At 52.1% G+C, this 24,091-nt stretch overlaps 1 protein-coding gene, 1 long non-coding RNA gene and 1 pseudogene across 3 annotated transcripts; 1 reads left to right on the top strand and 2 right to left on the bottom strand.

Moving 5' to 3' along the window:
• LOC135305578 (zinc finger protein 850-like) overlaps positions 1-24,091 on the bottom strand; it is a 261,867-nt pseudogene that overhangs the window by 228,802 nt on the left and 8,974 nt on the right.
• Positions 1,300-2,232, bottom strand: LOC135306006 (olfactory receptor 14A16-like). Its single transcript, XM_064429576.1, has one exon. The coding sequence runs from the start codon at positions 2,230-2,232 to the stop codon at positions 1,300-1,302; it is 933 nt and encodes a 310-aa protein (XP_064285646.1).
• Positions 21,527-23,148, top strand: LOC135305716 (uncharacterized). Of its 2 annotated transcripts, none has more exons than XR_010366700.1 (3): positions 21,527-21,662; positions 21,775-21,952; positions 22,524-23,148. It is a non-coding gene; the product is annotated as an uncharacterized LOC135305716 (long non-coding RNA). The 2 variants fall into 2 exon arrangements; XR_010366699.1 differs by having other exon boundaries at positions 22,270-23,148.

Below are 24,091 nucleotides of genomic sequence, written 5' to 3'. Positions count from 1 at the left end.
TCACAGGTGTCTCTGGGAGCAGATGGGATCCATCCTAGGAGCATGAGGGAGCTGGTGGATGAGCTCCCCAGGCTGCTCTCCATCATTTACTATCAGTCCTCGCTCACAGGGAGGCCCCAGAGGAGTGGAGGTGCTAGTGTGAGCCCATCCCCAAGAAGGGCTGGAAGGAGGATCTGGGGAACTCCAGGCCTGTCAGCCTGACCTGGGTGCCGGCAAGGTTATGGAACAGATCACCTTGAGTGCCATCACAGGGCACCCACAGGATGGCCGAGGGATCAGAGCCAGCCAGTGTGGATTTCAATATCTGCACTGATGATCTGCATGAGGGGATTAAGTCCAGCATCAGCAAATTTGCAGATAACACCAAGCTGGGTGTGAGTGTGGATGTGCTGGAGGGTAGGAGGGCTCTGAACAGGGCCCTGGGCAGGCTGGATCCAGGGCCCAAATCCAACAAGGTGAGGTTGAACAAGACCAAGTGCCCGGTCCTGCACTTTGGCCACAACAACCCGTGCAGCACTACAGGCTGGGGACAGAGTGGCTGGAGAGCAGCCAGGCAGAAAAGGACCTGAGGGATCAGCTCCTGCTCTGCTGCTCCTTCCCGTCTCCCCCAGGGCCCTTGCAGAGCCCCAGCCATGCTGTTTGCCCCCAGCCTGCCCACGGCCAGCCTGGGGCTGCTCACCCTGGGGCTTTTCTGTGCTGAGCATTGGCCTGGCTGTGTTCTTGAGAGAGCCTGGGCAAGGAGCCTGCAGCCCCCAGGGCCTGGCCTGAGGCGTCAGCGCTGCCCCAGCAGTGCCCATGGCCTGTCCCTGCTGCAGCCCCGGCACTGCCACCCCCAGGACTGTGCCCGGCCCCGAGAGCACTCAGGCCCTGCAGCAACACCAGGGCCAGCAGGGCAGCGGGGCAGGGCCACAGCAGCAGCACTGGCAACACCAAGTGCTGCTGCTGCTGCTGGGCACAGCTGCTGGGCCAGCACTGATCTGCCCCAGCTCTGCACACAGACATTGCTGCTGCAGCTCCAGAGAAGGCAATAAAAGGGGATCTGTGGTGTAAACTCTGCTGGGAGATCCATTAGTACACTTGAAGCCATCAAGAGCACAACCCCTCATTGACAGAGTGTGTCGGTGACAGCAAAGCTGGAGAGAAACAATATCAAAAATGGCACCAAATATTGGCATTTTTTTTGTGTACAATATTAAAAACAAAAACAATGGAAATAAAAGAACAAACAAACCACCAAACTGAATAAGACCCATTAAAGATGATTTTATTACAAGTGACTTACAGAAACTGCCAAGCATTTTAATGTCTCTGTAACCATCCAGTCATCAGTCTCCACACTGAAGCCTTTAGCTCCTGGTTCCTCAGGCTGTAGATGAGGGGGTTCAGAGATGGAGGCACCACCGAGTACAGAACTGACACTGTCAAATCCAGGGGTGGGGAGGAAATGGAGGGGGGCTTCGTGTAGGCAAAAAATGAGCTGCTGACAAATAGGGAGACCACAGCCAGGTGAGGGATGCAGGTGGAAAAGGCTTTGTGCTGTCCCTGCTCAGATGGGATCCTCAGCACAGCCCTGAAGATCTGCACATAGGAGAAAACAATGATCACAAAACAGCCAAATGCTAACAAGGTAGTGAAAACAGAAACCCCAACTTCCCTGAAGTAGAAGTGTGAGCAGGAGAGCTTGAGGATCTGTGGGATTTCACAGAAGAACTGGCCCAGGGCATTGCCATGGCACAGGGGCAGGGAAAATGTGTTGGCTGTGTGCAGCAGAGCATTGAGAAAGGCACTGGCCCAGGCAGCTGCTGCCATGTGGGCACAAGCTCTGCTGCCCAGGAGGGTCCCGTAGTGCAGGGGTTTGCAGATGGACACGTAGCGGTCGTAGCACATGATGGTCAGGAGAAAATACTCTGCTGAAATGAAGAAGAGAAACAGAAAGAGCTGTGCAGCACATCCTGTGTAGGAGATGTTGCTGGTGTCCCAGAGGGAATTGTGCATGGCTTTGGGGACAGTGGTGCAGATGGAGCCCAGGTCGCTGAGGGCCAGGTTGAGCAGGAAGAAGAACATGGGCGTGTGCAGGTGGTGGCCGCAGGCTACGGCGCTGATGATGAGGCCGTTGGCCAGGAGGGCAGCCAGGGAGATGCCCAGCAAGAGGCAGAAGTGCAGGAGCTGCAGCTGCCACGTGTCTGCCAATGCCAGCAGGAGGAAGTGCCTGATGGAACTGCTGTTGGACATTTCTTCACTCTGGGTATTGTGAGCTATTCAAAGACAACATTGATAATCTGGACAAAGTACCTTGAGTCAATCCTCTGCTAATTTCTTGCACAATCACTCAAAATTGCTTCTCTTTCTTTGGGGAAATTTCATTTACTTTTTTTTTTTTTTTGTTAATTTAGGTTTGGCTGCTAAGTAATTACATGTTTTCTAGAAGGGGCTGATGTCTTGTTCTTAGCACTGCTCTCAGCCTGAACACTGGGGAGCCCAGAGGGAACACAGGGCTCCCTGTGCCCCAGAGCAGTCAAACCTGCTGGTCCCACACAGGTGTCCTTTGTTCATTTCACCTGCCTCTAGTACAGGATGGACAAATTTAAAAGTGTACTTAAAAATAATGTGGCCGTTTTGAACACTCCAGTTTCAAAATCAATCTCTCCAAACCATTCTCTCTTTCCCTGTGCAGCTGGACAGGGAGGGATGCCAAAGGTTGGTCTGGCTGTCTGCTGCCTGCAGTTGTGCCTATTTGGAGCTGTTTCTCTCTACCCGAGCCTTGTCCCTGCCAGTGCTGCCAGAGCCCAGCCCAGCCCTGGGAACTCAGCTCTGCCCTGCAGACCCCTCCCAGCACAGGGCACTGCCCAGGAGCATCTCCCTGGCAGCAGGGCCCTAAGGACAGGGCAGACAAACAGAGATGCTGCAAGCCAAGGTGCTGCTGCTGCTGTCTGTAGGGAGAGGAGGCTGAGGAGGCAATTTCTGAGGGAGATCTGAGGCACATCTGCTCATGCCCAGGCTGACAGTGCAGGAGTCTCAGTGACAGAGCCAAAGCTGACAGCCCCTTCCCTTTAGGAGAAAGCTGAGAGCAGCCCTGGCCATGCAGCACCATCTCCACAGCAGGAGGAATCTGCCCTGATGGGGGTTGCTCCTGCCACCTCCAACTTCTCCCCTGCAGTGTCCATGGGGAGCTGCCAGGCAGGCTGAGAGCTGCCCCTGGCAGGTGGCACATCCCCTGGGCTGGCCAAGAGCCCTGAGGGCTGCAGGACCTGCTCTGCAGGACAGCCCTGGGCAGTCCTGGCTGCAGCCCCAGCTTCACCCCCTGCAGCCGTCCCTGGCAGCAGGAGCCATCCTGCCCTGTCCCTCTGAGGGTGCCCAGGGCAGCCCTGCTCTACAGCACATCCTCCTCCTCCTCCTGCTCCCCTGCCACAGAGAAATTGGGAGAGTCCTCCTGGCACATCCCCCAGGCTGTGGGGTGTGCTGGCTTCAGGAGATCCCTCCAGGAGCACAGGGGACATTGCCCTCCATCCACTGACTCACCATGTGGAGGGCTGTGAAGATCTTTCCCCAAGTGAAGTTTCAGCTCAATGACTTCCTCAGCCTGTCTCTGCCTGGCTCCTGTCTCCTCAGTGCCTGCAGGCAGAGCGCTCAGCCCTGCTGGGCTGGGAGAGGAGCTGGTCCTGGGAAGAGCTGTTCCTTTAAAGCTCAGCAGCACAGACACAGAACAAAGACTTTAATGACCCTCTTGGGACTTGGGTGTTGTTTACATCAGACTCAGTCCCTGAGAGAGACTTCCAAAGACTTCTCCAGAACTCAAAGTTAAATTGAAACTCCAAAGTTTCTTGAAGTTTTAATGGGTCCCACTGAGGGACACGACTGAGAAAGTGTCCCCAGGTTCCAGGTAGAGCAGAACACTGGAGGCAGTGATCACAGGTGGGGACAAGCAACGCAAAGGTGTCTCTGGTGCTGAGCAAACCTGGATGTGTTTCAGGAATGCAAAGGGCCAAGGCCTGAGCCCCAGCCCCTGGCAAGGCAGATCCTGTCCCTCCCTCCTTGCTCAGGGCTCTTCCCAGGATGGGCACTGGCATGTGGGGATGTGCAATGCCAAGGGCAGCACCATGGGGCGGCCCCTGCCAGGCTGCTGAGCAGGGACAAGCAGCCACCCTGTGATGTCACACAGCCCCTTGGATGTCACACAGCCACCTGTGATCTCATACAGCATCCTGTGATGTCACAGAGCACCCTATGATGTAACACAGCCACCTGTGATGTCACAGCCCACTCTGGGATGTCATAGAGCACCCTTGTTTTGTCACAGAGCCAATTCTGGGATGTCACCCTGGAATGTCATGCAGCTGCATTGTGATGTCCCAGAAGACTCTGTGATGTCAGAAAGTTGCTTTGTGATGTCACAGTCTGTTCTGTGATGTCACAGTCTTCTCTATGATGTTGCACAGCCACCTAGTGATGTCACAACCCACTCGCTGATGTCACAGAGCCACCAGCTGTTACGTCCGGATCTGCTCTATGGCCTCATACCCTACTCTATGATGTCACAGACAGCTCTGTGATGTCACAACCCCCTCAGTGATGTCACAAAACCCTCTCTGTGATGTCATGCTACCACTCTGTAATGTCACAGCACACACTTTGACCTCAGTCTCCTCTATGGTGTCATACAGCCATGCCATGACGTCACAGCCTGATCTGTGTTGTCACACAGTCTCCTCTATGATGCTGTAGCTGCTCAGTGACCTCACACAACAAACTTTGTGATGTCATAGCCCAACCTGTGACCTCACACAGCCCACTCTGTGCTGTCACACAGCCCCTTGCTGACATCACAGCTGCTCTGTGCCTCTAGGACACAGCCACAGAGGTGCCACTGTGACACAGCCCCCTCTGGGACATCCCCCAGCCCCTGCTAGTGCTGAGCCCCTGTCAGCTCTGGCTGTGCCCTGCTGGTGTCCCTGAGCTGCCCTGGCAGTGCCCCAGCCCTGCTGGGCTGTGCACAGGAGCTGCTCCTGGCCAGAGCTGTCTCTCTGCAGCGCTGCCCTTGCCAGGAGCTGCCTCTGGGCCAGGAGCCCGGCCCAGCTCAGCAGCACAGACACAGCACCAGGACTTTAATGACCCTCTGGGGCTTTGGTGCTCTTTGCATCAGACTCAGTCCCTTGGAGTGTGCTCAAAAAGCTTCTCAAGAACTCCAAGTTAAGCTGAAACATAGACATTTCGTGTAGTTTACATGGGGTCCACTGAGGGACATAACTCATGTGAAAGTGTCCCCAGGTTCCAGGTAGAGCAGAACACTGGAGGCAGTGATGACAGCTTCAGACAAGGAAGGGAAAGGTGCCTCTGGTGCTGAGTAAACCTGGATGTGTTTCAGGAATGCAAAGGGCCAAGGCCTGAGCCCCAGCCCCTGGCAAGGCAGATCCTGTCCCTCCCTCCTTGCTCAGGGCTCTTCCCGGGATGGGCACTGGCATGTGGGGATGTGCAATGCCAAGGGCAGCACCATGGGACGGCCCGTGCCAGGCTGCTGAGCAGGGACAAGGAGGCAATGAGGCTCCAGGCCTGCAAGGGTCACTTGTCCCCTCGTGGCCTCAGCAGCCATGGCCAAAGTGCTGCCCAAGTTGGCTCTGTCAGGGCCTTGCAGCTGCTGCCCATCCCTGTGCCCTGTGCAGCCCAGGCTGTCCTACGGTGTCCCTGCCCTGCGCCTCTGTCCCTGCAGGCTATCATCATCCCCTGGCTGCCCCACCTGGCTGGCCTCTTCCTTTGCTGACAGCTCTGCCTCCTGCCTGCCTCTGCCTGCCCACACACAGCCTTGGTCTGCTCCAGGCTCCTTCTGGGGGATGTATTGCACCTCAGCCCTGCCCAGGAGGAAAATTCCTTTCTCCTGGTGTCCAGTCTGGGCTTCCCAAGCTGCCCTTGGTGCCATTATCTCTTTCTCTGGCTGTTTTATACAAAAAAGAAAAACTCCGAGATGTGTGAAACCACCCTTTAATCCCTCCCTGGCTGCTCGTATTCTGTCCTCAGTCTCCACACCACTGAGCCCAGAGTCTGCCGCCTCTCACTGCTGGTTATGGGATGAGGCCTCCAAACCTCATCTTGAGAGGTTTTTGGGTCCTCTCCAAGGTCTGTGAAAATGAAAACAGTGGTCAAAATTATTTTCTCCCAAATCTTGCAGTGACAGAACAAGGCTCAATATCTGTGAACTGAATGTGGGTGGGTTTACATTTGTTAGAAGGAGGAAATATTTTACAATGAGGAGAGTGCATGAAACTACAACTGTGTTCTTCCACAGTTGGATTCCCCATCACAGTAATTGTCCAAGAGCAGGAACTTTGTGCAGCCTGACCCAGTGAAACCCTCTCATCCCCAAGCACAGAATTCCTGTTGTGTGGGTTCTCTGATGTGCTGGGTGCCCTCACAACGCTTGTGGCCAGAATGTCTGCTGAGGGCAGCCAGGCTGCTGCAGGGGCAGGGACCTCACAGCCATCACCATGGCAGCCCTGTCCCCTGGGCCTGGCTCTCCCCTTTCCTCTGCCCCTGCCTTGTCTCTGCTGCCATGAAGAGTTTTGTCACTCATGTCTTGTCCCCAAGGTGCTGGGGCCAATGGCTTCCCAGGCAGGCTCCTGGAACAGAAGTGGCTTTTCAGAGCCCAGGCAGAAATGAGCCCTGAGGCAGCAGCTCTGCAGTGCTGGCCACCAGGCCGGGCTGCCAAGGGAGGCTTCTGGCCATGCCCTGCAAGCAGCTGCTGCTGCCAAGGTGCCTTTGGCGCCTCAGGCTCTGCCTGGCACAGCTCCCAGCATGGCACTCTGCCCTTGTGCCCGAGGCCTTCCCTGTGCTGGGGCTGGCCTGGGGCTTTTCCTGCAGCGGGACCTGCCCTGCTGATGGCACAGGAAAGGCAGTTCCTGCTGGAGCAGGAGGCTCTGCCTGCAATGGGCTCCAACAACTCCAGCAAGGCCCTGTTTGCAAAGCCCCAGTGGGAAATGAATGACGGGGTCACGCTGCTTTTCGGGTGAAACCAGATTTCTCCATCCCAAATCTGACATCCTGAGAGGGAGAGGAAACTGTGGCGGGGATGGAATATTTCACAGAGAAAGCAAGAACCAAGGGACAGCACTGAGAGCTTCTGCAGAGCTGCTGAGCTGGCCCAGCCTGGGCACATCTGACTAGAAAAGCCCTGTCCCAAATTTTAACAGCAGCGTCTCCTGACATTTCCCTTTTTGGGAGTTGTGGAGATTCCTCCCTGCAGTGGGCACGCCCCTCAAGGTCAGTGCTCCAGGCTGAGCCAAAGGGATTTGCCCACAGTCATTGGTCTGGGGGAGTGACACAAATCTCTGCTTAAAAACTGGTTTTGCTTTAGCACAGTTGCTTTGAAATCACTTCCTAGAGCTTTATATAATATGTTACAGCTCTTATATCTTGGTGTAAATATTTCTCATTAAGAAAATTTTGTCTAATCATTACCATAATAGATTTTATATAAATATTTATAGATGGTATCCCATCTTTAATCCTGTGGACCAAATTGTATAAAGGTTAATTCCACCTTTATAATTCTTTACACAGGAATGCTTGAAAATTCTGGGGTGCAATTGGAACCAGCTGTTCCACAGTTCCTCTCATGGAAGAAGTTTAGAAAGCCTGGAGGTTCTTGGGAGTATTTGGATGTGGATATGACAGTGTGGTCAGAGACAGAGAAAGTAAGATAAGCTTTCCCATGAATTGGTCTGGGAACTTTTAGGGAGCTGGAGAGAAAGAATTGGAAACTATCCACAGGTGGTGTTTGGAATAAGTTGTTTTTTTTCCAAAAAGTTGTTTAATGGAAGGTGTTTTCTTCATTAGCCAATCATGTAAAATGTGTTGATTAAATGACCAATGAGGTCCACTGGTAGCAAACCAAGGTATAAAAGAAAAGGATTGAATAAACCGGGGGCTTTTAGCTCTCAGCCTTCTGACCTGAGTCTGTGTCATCTCTGACTCCACAGTGACATTTGGGGATCTCTGGGGGCTATTTGGGATCCTTTCTGCACCTCGTGACCTAACAGGAGCTTCTCCAATAAACTTTGCCTGAAGCTCCTGCTGTGCCCATGACAGGAACCCCTGTCAGTGTCTGGGACATCCCGGCTCTGTGGCAGCCTGGGGACTCCTGTGATGTCACCGTGGAGCCCCTGTGAGTGCCTGTGACAAGTCGGTGACTTTGCAGCCCAAGGTGCCCTGGGATGTCACCATGGAATGGCTGTGACAGCCTCTGAGCACAGGGCTCTTTACCATCCCCAGAAACCCCTGGGAGGTGTCCATGGAGCCCCTGTCTCTGCCTGTGACATTCCAGCTCTTGAACAGCCTGGAGACTCTTGGAAAGTCCTCATGGAACCCCTCTGAGAGCCTGTGACAAATCTGATCCTTAGCAGGCAACCATCCCCAGCCCCTGTTGCTATGGTCAGTTTCCATGGCAACCATCCTCAGCCCCCTGTTGCTACGGTCAGTTTCCATGGCAACCATCCTCAGCCCCCTGTTGCTACGGTCAGTTTCCATGGCAACCATCCCCAGACCCCTGTTGCCATGCTCAGTCCCTTGGCAGCTCCATGCAGACCCCATGCCAGGGGTGGTTGCCATGGACACCATTGGCAGCCCCATCCCCAGAGTCATGGGATCCCAGATGCACAGAACTGGCTGAGCTGGGAGGGACCCATCAGGATCCTGGAGTCCAACTGCTGGCCCTGCACAGGACACCCCAACAATGCCAGCCTGGGCCTGGCAGCGCTGTCCAAACGCTGCTGGAGCTCAGAGAGCCCTGGAGCTGGGAGCCTTCCCTGGGGAGCCTGGGCAGTGCCCCAGCAGCCTCTGGGGAAAAACCTTTTCCTGAGATCCAACCTGAGCCTGCCCCAACTCAGCTGCAGCCGTTCCCTCCAGTGCTGTCCCTGGGCACCAGAGGGAAGAGGTTCCCACAGCCCCAGCCAGGGACCCGCTCCCAAGGCTGTTGCCATGGCCACCAGGGCTGGGACCAGCTGGGATGCTCGGTTTCCACAGGCTGGGGTTTAGGAATGGGATTCCCCAATTTTCTGCTTCTGCTCGCTGCCCTCCCACCTCCCATGGAAAGCACAAAAGGACAAGATCCCCGGCTGGGATAAGAACAGTTTATTTGGAACAGCAACGAGATAAAGAACAAACAGGAACAGAAACAATATTGACAATAGAAGGGTTATAAAAAAGGGAAAACTACAACAGAGCTGACTCTATCTTCCCGGCCATAATTTCCTCCTGCATGGAAAGGACACCCTTCTCCTCAGGGGGAGATAGAGAGAGAGAGAGTCCCTTTCCTGCCCCTGGCAATGACCTGAGGTGGGAGTGAATGTAATGACACAGCCCTGGCCAGACCCTCATGTTCTTCAGGCTCACATCATGTCATTGGCAGGGGCAGGAAAACGAACAGGTGTCTTCCCAGCATGGATCACAGTGAACATGTATCACCAGGGCCCTTCCAAACGTGGTTCTCCCATGGGGGATGAAGTTGGAGCAGTGCACAAAGCTCTTCCTGCAGTTGCAGCATTTGCATGTCTTCCCTTACTGGTGACTGTGTTGGTGTCTGCTCAAATGAGAGCTCTGGGTGAAGCTCTTCCCACACTGGGGACACTCGTAGGGCCTCTCCCCATTGTGGATGCGCCGGTGGGTGACGAGTTGGGAGTTGCGGTTGAAGCCCTTCCCGCAGTCAGAGCAGCGGAAGGGCCTCTCATCTGTGTGAATCCGCTGGTGCTGGAGGAGGTTGGAGCTGGTGTGAAACCTCTTCCCACAGTCAGGACACTCGTAGGGCCTCTCCCCAGTGTGGATGCGTTGATGCCTGACAAGCTCTGAGCTGCAGCTGAAGCCCTTCCCACACTCCCCACACTCGTAGGCCCATTCCCCAGTGTGGATCATCTGGTGCCTGATCAGGGTGCTGCTCTGCCTGAAGCTCTTCCCACACTCCAAGCACTTGTAGGGCTTCTCCCCATCATGAAGCTGCTCATGGACCACCATCTCCGATCCCTGGCTGAAGCTCTGTCCACCTTCCTGGCACAGGGTGGGTCTTTCCTCCTCAGAGCACCCTGGGCTGGGATTGAAGCCCCTCCTCCCAAGGGATCTCAGGGAATTTTCCTCCTTGTTAAATTCCTGTGCCATGGAGCCGCTCAAATCTGCCTCTTCCATGAGGTTCTGCCATGGGGATTTGTCCTCCCTGGTCTCTATTCTCAGCTTGTTGTCTGAGGAAGGCAGGGCAAGGAGAGCATTGGATTTGCTTCTGTGCCAGAGGGAAGGGGAAGGAAATCCTCCCAGTGCATCCCTGGCAGGACAGTGTTGGCAGAGCGGCTGTCCTGCAGCCTTGGGCTGTGCTGGGCAGGGATATGAAGCAGGAGAGATAAGGAAAGGGGCACTGACTTCCTCCTCACCTGCCTGAGTGTCTCGAGGCATCTTCCACTTCCTCGCAGCCTTCTCCATCTGGCAGTGGGTTTGGGATGTGAAATTCTGTTTTAAGAGGAAAACAAGAGAATAATGCATTAAGTTTTGTACTGGTTTGAGGTCAAACCAGGGGGAGATTTTAAGCCAGAATTACAATTTAACAAGAAAATTAAGATCAAGGCAATGATACAGAAACACTGCCTTAAACTGACACAGTCAGGATATAACCTGCCACCCTGTTGCTCAGGGTGCTGGTAGCAGTCCCATTAAATGGTGGCTGCAGTCCTGTTGCAGTGATGATAGTGATTCTGTCGAAGCTGTGATCCTGTAGAAGGGTCTGGTCTTCCTCTGAAGGTCCAGTGGTGCCTATGGAGCTCTTGTCCTCTGGGAATCCAGTAGCCAAGGTGCTCCTGGTGTCAGAAGCCTCAGCTTATATCCAGGTAGGAATGCTTGGCTCCTCCCCCTGGGCGGAGCATCCCACAATGGGATGATGTCATTTTACCAGTTCTGCAGGGACACTCAATGGCCCATTCACAGAAGAGAGCCCCTGGAGGGCGTTATCAGGGCTGAGTCATGGAAGAGATAAAGAACACTGCCCTGCCTGTTTATAACAGTTTGTGAAGATGGTGATGGAAAACATGCATTTGGTTACATCTTGCACTGCAACCTGAAACAGTGGGGTAATCCCTGCTGGGGAGGTGAACACCACCCCCCTTACCCAAACTGGCTCAGGTGTAAAACCCCCACCCAGGGAAGGCCACATTCACAGGGGACAATGTCATACTTGCCCTGCCAGGGGAGGGCTCTGTCCCTGTCACTCCTTTGTTTTCTCCCCCTTTCTCTTTCTTTCCATCTCTCTCTACCTAACATTTACTGTTCAATAAAATCCACTTTGCATTTGGTCTGGTTAGCACCTTAATTGGGGCAGAGGCATCTCTCTAACAATTTTCTTAACCACATTGTGACATTATTTTGGGACGGTAAGTTCAGGGCACTGTTCTCTGACCCCAAGTGCCTTTGACAACAGCATGGTTCCCTCCTCTGAGGAGGTTGTGGCTCTTTCTGGAGGATCTCTTGGAAAATTGGACGCAGCTTCCTCTGAGCAACTCATGGGAGAACTGATGAGGAAAATGGTTGTTGTGGGTGGTCAGGGTAAAGAAAATATTTTATTGTCCTTCCTTGAAAAGTTCATTAAAATCACTGGAGGAAAGAGAGCAAATGATAGCAGCGAGACTGACAAGGTTCATTTACCCCAAGGTGAGGAACACAAGGCTGCTGAAAGTCCTACAAGGAGCCCAGCTCCATGAGCTAAATTCCCAAATAATCCCTGAATTCACAGGCTTTGGGGCCTTGCCACATGTGAGAATAATTTTTCTCTTCATCCCTGTCACTATTGTGTCAGCTACACGGAGCTTTCTCTTCCTTTTAATAATCTGTATTGATCCAAATTTACACTTTTCTTTTATCGGCACCTGCCAGCAGCTGAGCTGTAACCGATGAAACTTGGAATTGTCACAGAATTGCTTCTATTGTTGGTTTATTAATGTTTGGGTTTTGTTGGCATTTCCATCACAAGTGACTTGTGGGAAGAGCAAATATTCCTCAAGGCATTTAATGTAGTGTTAAGTTTGATTTCTGCCAAGTCTATTTTGTCCAGTGTCCAGGGGATGCTTGAGGAGTCTCTGTGCCTCTTGCCCTGGGGGATGCTTTGGAGGGGCTTGGGAGGAATTGTGTCCTTGTCCCCCAGGCCATTGCCCAGGGAGTTTCCATCATTCTCACCCAAGGGAATGCCTGGGGGGTCTCCCTCTATCTCATCCCTGTGCCAGGGGGTGCTCGGCCCAGTCTCTGTCCCTCTCAGTTCAGGGCATGCTCAGGGGTCTCCATCCCTCTGGCCTCAGGGAATGCTTGTGCAGGGCTGGGGACCAGGGGCTCTGTGTCCCTCTCACTGCTGAGGGTGCTCGGGGCTGGGGGTGCTCTCCGACCTTCTCATCCCTGGGCAGGCCGGGGGGGTCTCTGTCCCTCTCAGCCCTAGTGTGACCCCTTCCCAAATATCATCGGGGTCAGAGGGACAGAGACACGCCCAAACCCCCAGAAGGGCTTGACCTGGGATCATGCTCCTACCCCCATTTGTCTGTTTAGCCCAGAAATGAGTTCTGCATTTTTAAGGCTGGTTCTGAGAGCGAAGGGAGGGAGGAAGAAGTGAGCAGTTTGTTTTAAAAAATGCACTCACTCCTCCACATTCCGGCTCCTGGAGGGAGAGATGGTGGGACAGGGCTCTCCTTTGCTTTTAGGTTTTTTTTAGCTCTGTGAGGCAGAGAAGTTCCCTGGACTGTGATTTTTCTTTTTCTTTGGAGCTGTTTAAACCTGCTCTGGACTGAACACCCAGAAGGGCACCTGCAGCTGACACCTGTGGCCCATTGGGCCCAGCCTGGGCTGTGGCTTTTCCAGTGCTGGAGGAACTGATAAAAGACTGATATGAAACTGATAAGAGAATGAGTGAGCTGAGCTACAGCCCAGGGAGGGACTTGCTGAGTTTGTCATCTCTTTTGGAGTGGCAAGAGGTTTTGTTGTTTAATATTGCTCATTTGCTCTACTTGTGAATTCCTTGCCTGTTAAATAAACAGGTTTTTTCTACTTTTCTCCAAGGAAATATTTTCCCGAACTGGTTGGTGGACAGGCCGCTTGAATTTGCTTTCCTGTGGAATCTCCTTTTTCTCCCAAATTTGCCCTAAACCAGCAGAGGGCAGTGGGGAGAGGAGAGAGCCCCAAGTAACTGGATTGGGTGGAGGCTGGAGATGGGGACCTGGGACCCCAAAACCACCCAGCATCCCTAAGCAAGACCCTGGAGAGGGGGGATCCCCAAGAGCTATGGGATCTTTGGCAGCCATGAGAGGGGGGTCCACCAGAGCCCCAGAGGGATGTGACTGTAAGTGGGACACTCCTGGTGACTTTTTTTAGATTCACTTTTGCTTTTTGAAGGTTTTTATGGACACCAGGTGACTTCTAGAGATGGACTTGGGCAAAGGACCTTCAGCCTCACTGTGCTCATCCATTGTTTTCCCCCAAGTAGGTTTTCCCATTACCAAACCTTGGCCCAATGGGAGAGAAATCTGCAAGGAAGAGGAGGATGCCCAGAGACACGCAGGCAGGTGAGGAGGAAGTCAGTGCCCCCCTCCCCCTCTCTCCTGCTCCATCTCCCAGCCCAGCATGGCCCCTGGCTGCAGGACAACCCCACTGCCAATGCTGTCCTGCTGGGGATGCACTGGGGGATCTCCTGCCCCTTTCCTCTGGCACGGAGGCACATTCACAGGCTCTGGGGCAGCAGGGGGAACCGCGGGCGCTTTGGGGTGCGTGGCTCGGCTGCTCCCGGCGCGGTTCCCCCGAGCCCCCGGCGTGGCTCCGCCAGGCCCCCCCACCACGGCACTGGCTGGAGGTTCTTTAACAGAAATGCTGGTAAATTGACCATCTGGAATGACACTAAATACAATTTCAAGAAGCTGCTGGTTTGCTGGGCAGTTTGCTGAATTCCACATTGTTGTTTCTTTCAGTAAAACTGCACTTTAAAAGGTCTTAGTAAATTTATGCTTCTCTCAAAACTAAATTACATGAAATCATTACATACTTATTACATCTCTTGAATCCCGCCAGTAAATCCATCACACTGTTATTTCAATTGCGGATTGTTCAACTTTTCTGTGACTTTTTTCCATTAATAGCATCAGAATAAGTTAAATTTTGTTGTATGTATAACTTTGAGGATATTAATTTTTGATTCTGTGATGTTTAATTTAATGCAAATTCAGGGTTGACAAGGCTAAGCAAGGTTAAGCATTGTTATTGTTAGATTTGAGCAATGTCAAGTTAAATTCCATTAATTTGAACTCCTGTTGTTCTGGATTGAGAGATAATGTGTGTATTGTATTTGCCATCTGTCACAGGTAGGGCAGTTATCTTCTGCTAAATGGGCATTTTTCTTTATCTCTTCAACAAATCAGTCCTCCCTTTGGAGAGATATCTTTTGTTAATGGGCCATTGAGTGTAACTGCATGACTGATAAAAATTACATCATCCCACTGTGAGGTGCTCTGTCCAGAGGGAGGAGCCACCCATTCCAGACATGGAATTGACCACAAGAAACGTCATTGTCTGTGCCATTTCTCATTTTGTTTCTCTCCATCTCCCCCGTGGCATTGACTTAGGCCGTGTCAATAACGAGCTGAGTTCGTAGTGCCTTTAAAGAAAATAAAGGATCTCCCAGCAGAGTTTTCTGCAGAGATGTCCTTTTGTTGCCTTCTCTGGAGCTTCAGCAGCAATGTCTGTGTGCAGAGCTGGGGCAGATCAATGCTGGCCCAGCAGCTGTGCCCAGCAGCAGCAGCAGCACTTGGTGTTGGCAGTGCTGCTGCCGTGGCCCTGCCCCGCTGCCCTGGTGGCCCTGGTGTTGCTGCAGGGCCTGAGTGCTCTCGGGGCCGGGCACAGTCCTGGGGGTGGCAGTGCCGGGGCTGCAGCAGGGACAGGCCATGGGCACTGCTGGGGCAGCGCTGACGCCTCAGGCCAGGCCCTGGGGCCTCCAGGCTCCTTGCCCAGGCTCTCTCAAGAACGCAGCCAGGCCAATGCTCAGCACAGAAAAGCCCCAGGGTGAGCAGCCCCAGGCTGGCCGTGGGCAGGCTGGGGGCAAACAGCATGGCTGGGGCTGTGCAAGGGCCCTGGGGGAGACGGGAAGGAGCAGCAGAGCAGGGGCTGATCCATCCCCAGGGCGCTGCACAGCCCAGGGCAGCGTCCCAGAGCGTCCTGATGGAGCTGCCAAAAACATCCCCCCTCTGCAGCCCTGGCCTCTACCCCAGCTCACAGAGGTGCCGCATCCTTGCAGGCACAGCCACGGCAGCACTGGCTCAGGAGCCCCTGTTTGCATTGCACAGAGCAGGCGGGAGCAGCCCCATGCTGCTGCTGTGGGGACATGAACCTGAGGGAGCACAAATGCCATCAGCCCCTGGAGCCAGCAAGGGCTGGGGGACACCAGGGAAACCACTCAGCTTTGTCGTGGCCTCTGCAGTCAGCCAGAAAGTTTGTTCCCATCAGCTGGGAGTTTCCTGTCCCACTGCAGACGCTGTTGCTCAGAGCCAGGGCTGCCTGGCAGTCATCCCCAAACTGCCCTCAGCATTTCCTTTGCTTCACCTTTGCTTTCTTTAGTCGTCCCTGATCCAAATTTCTTCCTCTTTCCCACCCCTGTCCCCTCCCCTGCAAACAGCCCATCCCTTTTTGCCCTTTCCTCTCTGGCCCCACTCCTCATTCCAGTTCCTGACTTGGCACCATGGGAACATCCCTTGGGCAGCAGGATCATCCTCCAAGTGCTGCAGGAATTGTCTGCAGGCTCCTGCAGTGCCTGGTGCTGCTCCCTTGCCAGAGGCACCCCAGGCCAGGGGGGCACATCAGGGCTGCTGTGTCTGCCTGTGGGGCTCCCTGTTCTGGGCAATGAGGAGGAGCTGCAGAGGCTCTGCAGGACTGACAGGATGGGCTTTGGGGCTGGCAGGAGAAGCTCAGGGACCTGGGCTGCTGGAGCTTCTGAAGAGGAGGCCCAGGGCTCATCCTGCAACTGCTCCAAGGCTGGATTTAGAGAATCACAGCATCAGCAAGGCTGGAAAAGACCATGGACATAATCAACTCCAACCTGTGTCCTGACACCACCTTGTCTCCTCTGAGCCTCCTTTTCTCCACGATAAACAAGCTGAGCTCCATCAGCCACTCCTCACAGGATTTGTGTTCCCGACTCCGGACCAACCTTGTTTTCCTTCTCTCGACATGCTCCAACCCCTCCATGTCCTTCCTAAATTGGGGGCCCAGAACCAGATATTACACTGGAGGTGCTGCCCAGCCTGTGCTGAGAACAGGATAAGAATCACTTCCCTGCTCCTGTTGGCCATACCATTCCTGATCCAGGCCAGGAGCCATTGGCCTTCTTGCCCACCTGGGCACACTGCTGCCTCATGTCCAGCCTGCTGTCCATCAAGCCCTGCAGGTCCCTTTCTGCCTGGCTGCTGTCCAGCCACTCTGTCCCCAGCCTGTAGTGCTGCAGGGGTTGTTGTTGCCAAAGTGCAGGACCCGGCACTTGGACTTGTTCAATCACCTTGTTGGATTTGGCCCCTGGATTCAGCCTGTCCAGGGCCCTGTGCAGAGCCCTCCTATGCTCCAGGACCTCCACACTCACACCCAGCTTGGTGTCATCTGCAAATTTGCTGATGGTGGACTCAATCCCCTCATGCAGATCATCAGTGCAGATATTGAAATCCACGCTGGCTGGCTCTGAAATATTTATACCTCAGCCATCCTGTGGGTGCCCTGTGATGGCACTCAAGGTGATTTGTTCCATAACCTTGCCAGGCACCCAGGTCAGGCTGACAGGCCTCGAGTTCCCCAGATCCTCCTTCCAGCCCTTCTTGGGGATGGGCTCACATTGGCACCTGCACTCCTCTGGGGCCTCCCTGATGAGCCAGGACTGATGGTAAATGATGGAGAGCAGCCTGGGGAGATCATCCACCAGCTCCATCATCCCTCTAGGATGGATCCCATCTGCTCCCAGAGACACCTGTGAGCACCTGAGTGGCTCAGCAGGTCCCCAGCTGCTTCCTCCTGGATTCCAGGGGGCTGTTCTGCTCCCTGTGCCCATCTACCTGCTCAGGAGAACACTTGTCCTGAGGATGGCCTGTCTTATTGTTGAAAACTGCGGCAAAGAAGGGCTGAAGTACCTCACCCTTTTCCTCATCTTTTGTACCCATATCCCCCACAATAAGAAATGCAGGTTGTCCTTAGCCCTCTTTTTTCCATTAATGTACTTATAGAAACATTTTTATTATCCTTCACAGAAGTACCCAAATTAAGTCATAACTGAGCTTTCACCTCTCTAATTTTCTATCTGCACAACCTAACAACATCCTTAAATATTTCTTGATTTACCTGCCCCTATGTCCAAAGATGCTGCACCCTCTTTTTAACCCCTAAATTCCTGCAAAAGCTCCATGCCCAGCCAGGCCAGTCATTTCCCCCTCTGGGTCATCTTTCTGCACAAAGGAACAGCCTACTCTTGCGCCATCAAGGTTTCTTTGCTGAAGCGTGTCCATCCTTCCTTGAACCCTTTGTTTTTAAGGGCTGTTTCCCTTAAAAGAATCAGTACATGATTTGGTACTCCCCAAATCTGCATCCTCAATAGGCCAAAGTCTGCCCTTAAAAGTGCAGTGTAGAAGATTTATTGATGCCCTCCTTCTTTCATGGAATATTTTAAAATTCAATATTTTCACGGTCACTGTGCCCCAAACAGCCTCTGACCAGCACTTCTCCAACCAGCCCTTCTCTGTTCATGAACAGCAGGAGACAGAGCTTTCCTTGGGAGTGGGAATTGCAGGAAACCTCCCCAAAGTGCAGCTTGGAAGGTTCAGGCTGGAGCTGAGGAGAAAGCAAAGTCCCTGCCAGGGTGGAATTGTGGTGCTCGAGGTGTGGCAGCGTGAGGCTGGGCCATGGCCGGCTCTGTGTGCCAGGAGCCGGCAGCGCTGGGTGCAGGGAGCCCAGGGAGGGCACAGAAACGCTGGCTGAGAAATGCTGGGGCACAGCGAGAGGGGCGAGTGCAGCCGGCCAGGGCACAGGAGCAGCACGCACAGGGGGCACAGCCTGCAGGACAGATGGCCGAGGGCTGGGCAGGGCTGGCAGGGCCACAGGCACCCAGGCCTTTGTGCCCTGGGCTCGGGCAGCGCCTCTGGAGGCCCCACAGCAGGAACTTTCCTGGCAGGGGCTGCACTTTGGCTCTCCCCCGGCCTCCCTGGCCAGGCTGGCAGGGGCTGCAGGTTGATGGCATTTGTCCTTGCTGCCCCTCACATCCCCCTGCCCCACAGAGAGCCCCGAGCCACCCATGAGGGACAGGCCCTGCTGGCCCAGGCTGGGCTCAGGGCTTGGCCTTTCTGCTTCCCCCAGCCAGCCCAGGCCTTGCTCAGCATTGCAGTTCCCTGCCCAGAGCCTTGGGCTCCCTGCACTCCTGGCCTCAAGGATCTGCTCTCACCAGTCCCTGGGGAGCCTTTGGCACTCCCTGCCCTCACTGGGGCCCAGCCATGCTCCAAGGCACTTGGAGTTTTGCTGCTGACTCCTTGAGCAGCTTCTTCATCCTTCTCTCAGTGCCTGAGGCTCCTGGACCCAGCCCCAAATCCACCGTGGGGCTGATTAAAATACACAAAGCCCTGGGGGGCTCTTTCTCTTCCTTCAATTTTCCTCCAAGCCTCCAGGGCTTGTGAAGCTGCTTGGAGTCAGTCTGGAGTTCTGTTAAGGAGGGAGATTTCAAAGTGTACCGACAGCATGATGTTTGGTTTTAATCACGTGTGTGGGTTTTTATTTTTCAGTTCAGAAAAGAGGTGAAAGAACGATTCCCCAGGTGATCTTGATGCTGAATGTCTCCCTAGGAGATCTGGGCATGGAGAGGAACAAGCCCCTTGCACGCTGACCCATTTTGGACAACCTGCTCCCCAGCCTCACCATGTCTGACATGGCCCACCTGGGACTGACATCCCAAAACATAAAAAAGTATGCATTTTTAAAATAAATAAGATTGATTAATTTATAAAATTATAATTATAGTTTTTAAATTTATATTAGTATTACTGTATATTTCTATTACCTTTGATATTTATGTGAAAAATTGAATACATTTTTAGCAATCAAAAAATTATTTGTCATTGGTTTTAAATAAAACAATTCCTTTCATTAAATCATTGACCACTACTGGCCATTTATTTCTCCTTCTTAATGCTAATTAGTGCTATTTTTAGATCTTTTGACATTTTTTTTATTATTTTCACGGACAGGGTAAAACGGCCACTTTGGGGTCCCTGGAGACATTTCTGGGGCACATTTGGGGCAGTTTAAAGTCTGGGCAGTGTGATAAACAAGTCCACTGAATTTAAGGATCAAATAATTATCTTTATTATTTTTGCAAGCAAGAATAAGCAAGGACAGCGCTGGGCGGCCCGGAGTCTCCACTCCACTTTGGCTCATAAAATTCCTATCCCCTGAGTCCACCTTCTATTGCCTTCTTCTCCGGGTTTAGGGATGACGTGATCTGTCTTCTGCGCTTGCTCATTCAGTTGCTAGGGGGTCTTTTTCTGCCTTCTGGTGGTCGTGGGATGAAGGCTTAGTCCCCCTTAGTCTTCCTCTTTGTGAACGCTGAGTGAACTTATGCCTTACAAGGCATATCTATACAGAACACTATACACTTTTCTGCAAGCTAAGCAATTCTTACTAGTACTATACACTTTCTGCAAGCTAAGCAATTCTAGTGAGTTTAAGGATTGTTGTTACAGCTGCTTCTCATTACTTTCCTTTCACAAGGCATAATTTTACAATGGAATTCCCAAAGCACTATAGTAAACCAGCAACCATATGTATCTGCACAAGAAGTTTTTTGGCTATTTAACTATTCTTTTATATTGTATAGTTATTTAACTATTGATTTAATTAATGAACAAATGTATTACTACTTATTACATCCCCCATTTCTTTTTTTACCGGTTGTGTTCATTACATCTTTCTAGTTCTTTCCTAGCAAGCATTAAATGAGCTGCCGCATCAGTTAAGCTATGTGCACTAATTATAGGTGCTAACTTCCTTAGTATCTTCATCATATTCCAATTCATAATGAATAGAACTGCTGACAAAATAAAACCAAGCAGTCAATATCAACGGAACAAACATGGGATGGCATACACTGTTTAGGACCCCAGTGGCATTAGGAGACAAACCGAAAAGGGTATCCCACTGGATGTCACTCTGGAAATGCCAGTGGCTCAGCTGAGAGCTCTGGCAGTGACTGACACTGCACTGAGAGGGGCCACAGTCCTGCAAGGGTCTTTCATCAGGAGCAAACAGCAGCCTGGAGGGTGGGCAATGCTGGATCTGTACCACTGCGTGCTCATCCTTCACCTGAATGTGGAGCTGCCCCCAAAGTTGCCATGGATCACTTTTTCTATTTCTCCTGTTGGGTATATTTTGGAGCAGCTGTTCTATGTGGCTTTTGATGGCGGTCCTGTGGGAAGCAGCCATTTGCCTGCTGTGCTATCCTCACAACTAATAGTGGCTCCTCATTCCCTGTAGTTTTATTTGGGGTTTTTGATCTATTTGTTGGATTGGTTTGCGTGGGTTTGTTTGTTTGTTTGGGTTTTTGTCTGTTTTGGTTTGAGTTTTTTGTTTGCTTTTTCATAAAAGACTGGTGAAGTTGTCCAAACTCAAGTAAATATAAAGCAGGCTCGACTTTGCAGAAATTACTTTGGGCAGGGTTTAGCTGCATCCCCCAGGCTTAGGATCACTAGTATATTTTCAGGTTGTGCTCTGCATCATCAGCCTGCCCAGACCCCGCTTGGTCTTTCACGAATGGAGAAGACAATGGACATTGTGCCAAGCTTCCTTTCAAACAGAAAAACCAGGGTCAGCATGACAGAAAAGAAGAAAAATAAATCACCCGTTAGAGCAGAACCAGTGTCCCACCATCTTCCTCTCCACTGTTCTTAATTTTGTACATTTAGAGGCAAACCTGGGTCTAAAGCTTGCATCTCTCAGTTCCTGATGCTATTTGCTACCCTGCAGCCTTGACTGGCCCTGATGTGACTGACTGCTGGGCAAGTGGGGCTGGGGATGCTCAGCCTGGAGAGAGGAGACACTGGGAGGCCTCCCTGTGGCTGTGCAGGACTGGAAGGGTCCTGCAGGAAAGAAGGGGACAGAGTGTTCAGCAGGGCCTGTGCTGACAGGACAAGGGGGGATTGGCTTTCAACTGCAGCAGGTTGATTGAAGCTGCATCTAAGGAAGCTGCTCTTTTCCACTGGGGGTGGTGGGGCACTGGCCCAGGCTGTGCACAGAGGCTGTGCATGCCCCATCTTTGGCAACAGGGCTCTGAGCAGCATGCTCTGGGGGAAGACTGCTCAGCTGGGAACAAGATGCTGTTCTTCAGGCTCCCTTCCAAGCCCAACCCTTCAGAGACTCCATCATTCCGTGGTCTCCACTGTCCACTTCAGATGGAGCCCGGGAACTGTGATGTCACAGCCCATGCTCCAGCTGGAACGTCCAGCGCCCAGGAAAGGGCACAACACAACCCTTGGCCGTTGTGTTGGCATGCTCTTCACCCTGCTCCTGCCCACTCTGCTTGTCACCTTTCCTCAGACCTGACAGCTCCTGAGTGCCTGGATTTCATCATCCAGCCCTGCAGGATGCTCCCATTTGTTCTGAGGAAGGTATGGTGCCATTCCATGGAGGTGGACACTGCCCACCTGCCTGGGTGGGCTGGAGCTCTGTGGGGATGGAGTGGGACAGGGAGCCCACTCTGAGGTTTTGCTGCCTCTGCAGGCTGTCCCAGATGGAGAAGACGTGATGGAGTTGGATATAGAGATTGATAGAGAGGAGGACATGGAGACGGAGGGAGCAGACACTGGGGAGGAGGAGATGGAGGTGGAGGTGGTTGTGGAAGAGGAGATGGAATTGGATATGGAAGAGTCCATTGAGGACATGGACATTGATTAAAAAGGTGAGGAAGAGGCCATGATCTTGGCATGAAGACCAATGCCAGCAGCAGGACAGGCAGAGTGGGTCTCCTGCTGCCAGGCTGGGGCTGGGCTGGGTGCTCCCTGCTCAGGGACATTGTACCCAGGGCACTGGATTCTGGTGGCCATCCACAGCCTTTCCTGTGCCTGCTTTGCTCCACACAAGCTCCGTCCCAGACCCAGCCAGGCTCAGTTCTGGTAGCAGAGTCCTGCTGCTGGGCCAGCATGTGCCAGCCTGGGGGCACATGCAAGAGCCCTCTGTGCCTGACTGGAGTGACCGTGCCATTTGCTTTTCTTCCAGGTGCGATGGACATCATGGAGTGAGATGCCACCTTTTTGTACATACGTTTTACACTTTGATGTTGTCTTTAAGATAGAGGTTTTATGCCCTTTTGTCTTCTGTAAATACGTTTCATATATTTTTTGTTAGATAGGTTTTTATGTATATAAGTTCTATCGATTTTTGTTGTTACAAATATTCTTACATTGTAAATATGTTCAGTATTTTTCCTGCTATTCTTCTGTAATAAACAAATTTTATTTTTCACATCCCAGTTCTCCTTGCATTTGCTTCAGGCACAGGCAGCATTTTGCAAAGTTGAAGTTTCCACTTGCTCCAGGTTCCCAGGGCTGGAGGTCAGAGGTAGATGAAGGCATAAAAATCCACAATTAAGAGTGTCCAGGACACCCAGAGCCAAAAGAAGCACAGGGCATCAGAAAAGAGGGAAGCACGAGCTCCAAACAACAGCAGAAATGAAGTGAGAGCTCTGGAAGGAACAAAAGAAAGAGGAAGCCTGAAGAAAGGAAAAAACATCTCCCCACAAGTTGTTTTGCTTTTTTTCATTGAGAGTCTCTTCTATCATGTGGTGGAAACCCAGAAAAATGAAGGTCAGGAGAAGTATGGTTTATTGGGAACATTCCTGCATAGCAGACAATCCTTGTGCAAATCATTCCATGCAGCACTCACATATTTAATTGCTTCTCTTCCTGGGGAAGCAGAGTTTCTTTATTTACTCCAAGCAAGATTTTCTCCCTCCTCCCTGGCAAAGAACAAGCTCCCATCCTGGCAAGCGCTCGCTGCTTTCCTTAACACTCATCACACCCATGCTAAGGAGAGTGGAGCAGGTTAATTTATCACTTGTTGCAAGTTCTAAGTCCTTCTTAGATAAGGACCATGTTCAGCTGAGTGACAGTGAAGCAAAATGGCAAGCCAGGAATACATTGCCCTGCACACAACATCCTCCATTCCCATGGATGGTTTCTCACTGGCACACAGGAGGAAGGAAGGAACCCAAATGCATCATTGTACATCAAGTCATACATGTTGAGGGATGAACAGATCTTACGGGGATATGGAAACCCCCCCTGAAAAGCAGTTCAGAGAAATCCTGAGCTGTTTTGTGGTCCTAGGCATGAAGATGCTCAGGATCTTCCACAGATGCTCAGCAGGCAGCAGGATTGCGGCTGGATGTCACTCTGGAAATGCCAGTGGCTCAGCTGAGAGCTCTGGCAGTGACTGACACTGCACTGAGAGGGGCCACAGTCCTGCAAGGGGCTTTCATCAGGAGCAAACAGCAGCCTGGAGGGTGGGCAATGCTGGATCTGTACCACTGCGTGCTCATCCTTCACCTGAATGTGGAGCTGCCCCCAAAGTTGCCATGGATCACTTTTTCCCCTCTTGGGTATATTTTGGAGCAGCTGTTCTATGTGGCTTTTGATGGTGATCCTGTGGCAAGCAGCCATTTGCCTGCTGTGCTATCCTTGCAACTAATACTAACTCTTCATTTCCTTTAGTTTTATTTGGCGTTTTTTATCTATTTGTTTGATTGGTTTGCTGCATGGGTTTGTTTATTTGTTTGTTTGGGTTTTTGTCTGATTTGGTTTGAGGATTTTGTTTGCTTTTTTAGAAATGACTGGTGAAGTTGGTAAAGTTAAACTCAAGATAATGTAAACCAGGATCAGCTTTCCAGAAATTGCTTTTGGCTGGGTTTAGCTGCAACCCCCCGGCTCAGGATCACTAGTATATTTTCAGGTTTTGCTCTGCATATCAGCCTGCCCAGACTCCGCTTGGTCTTTCACGAATGGAGAAGACAATGGACATTGTGCCAAGCTTCCTTCCAAAC

This window comes from Passer domesticus, chromosome 8 (assembly GCF_036417665.1).
Source record: "Passer domesticus isolate bPasDom1 chromosome 8, bPasDom1.hap1, whole genome shotgun sequence".
NCBI classification, from domain to species: Eukaryota; Metazoa; Chordata; class Aves; order Passeriformes; family Passeridae; genus Passer; species Passer domesticus.
Note: the sequence above shows the minus strand (reverse complement) of the source record. Positions and strands in the feature narration are given on the sequence as shown.

Coding starts and splice junctions, on each gene's coding strand:
- LOC135306006 (XM_064429576.1), bottom strand. CDS start 2,232: ATGTCCAACAGCAGTTCCATCAGGCACTTCCTCCTGCTGGCATTGGCA.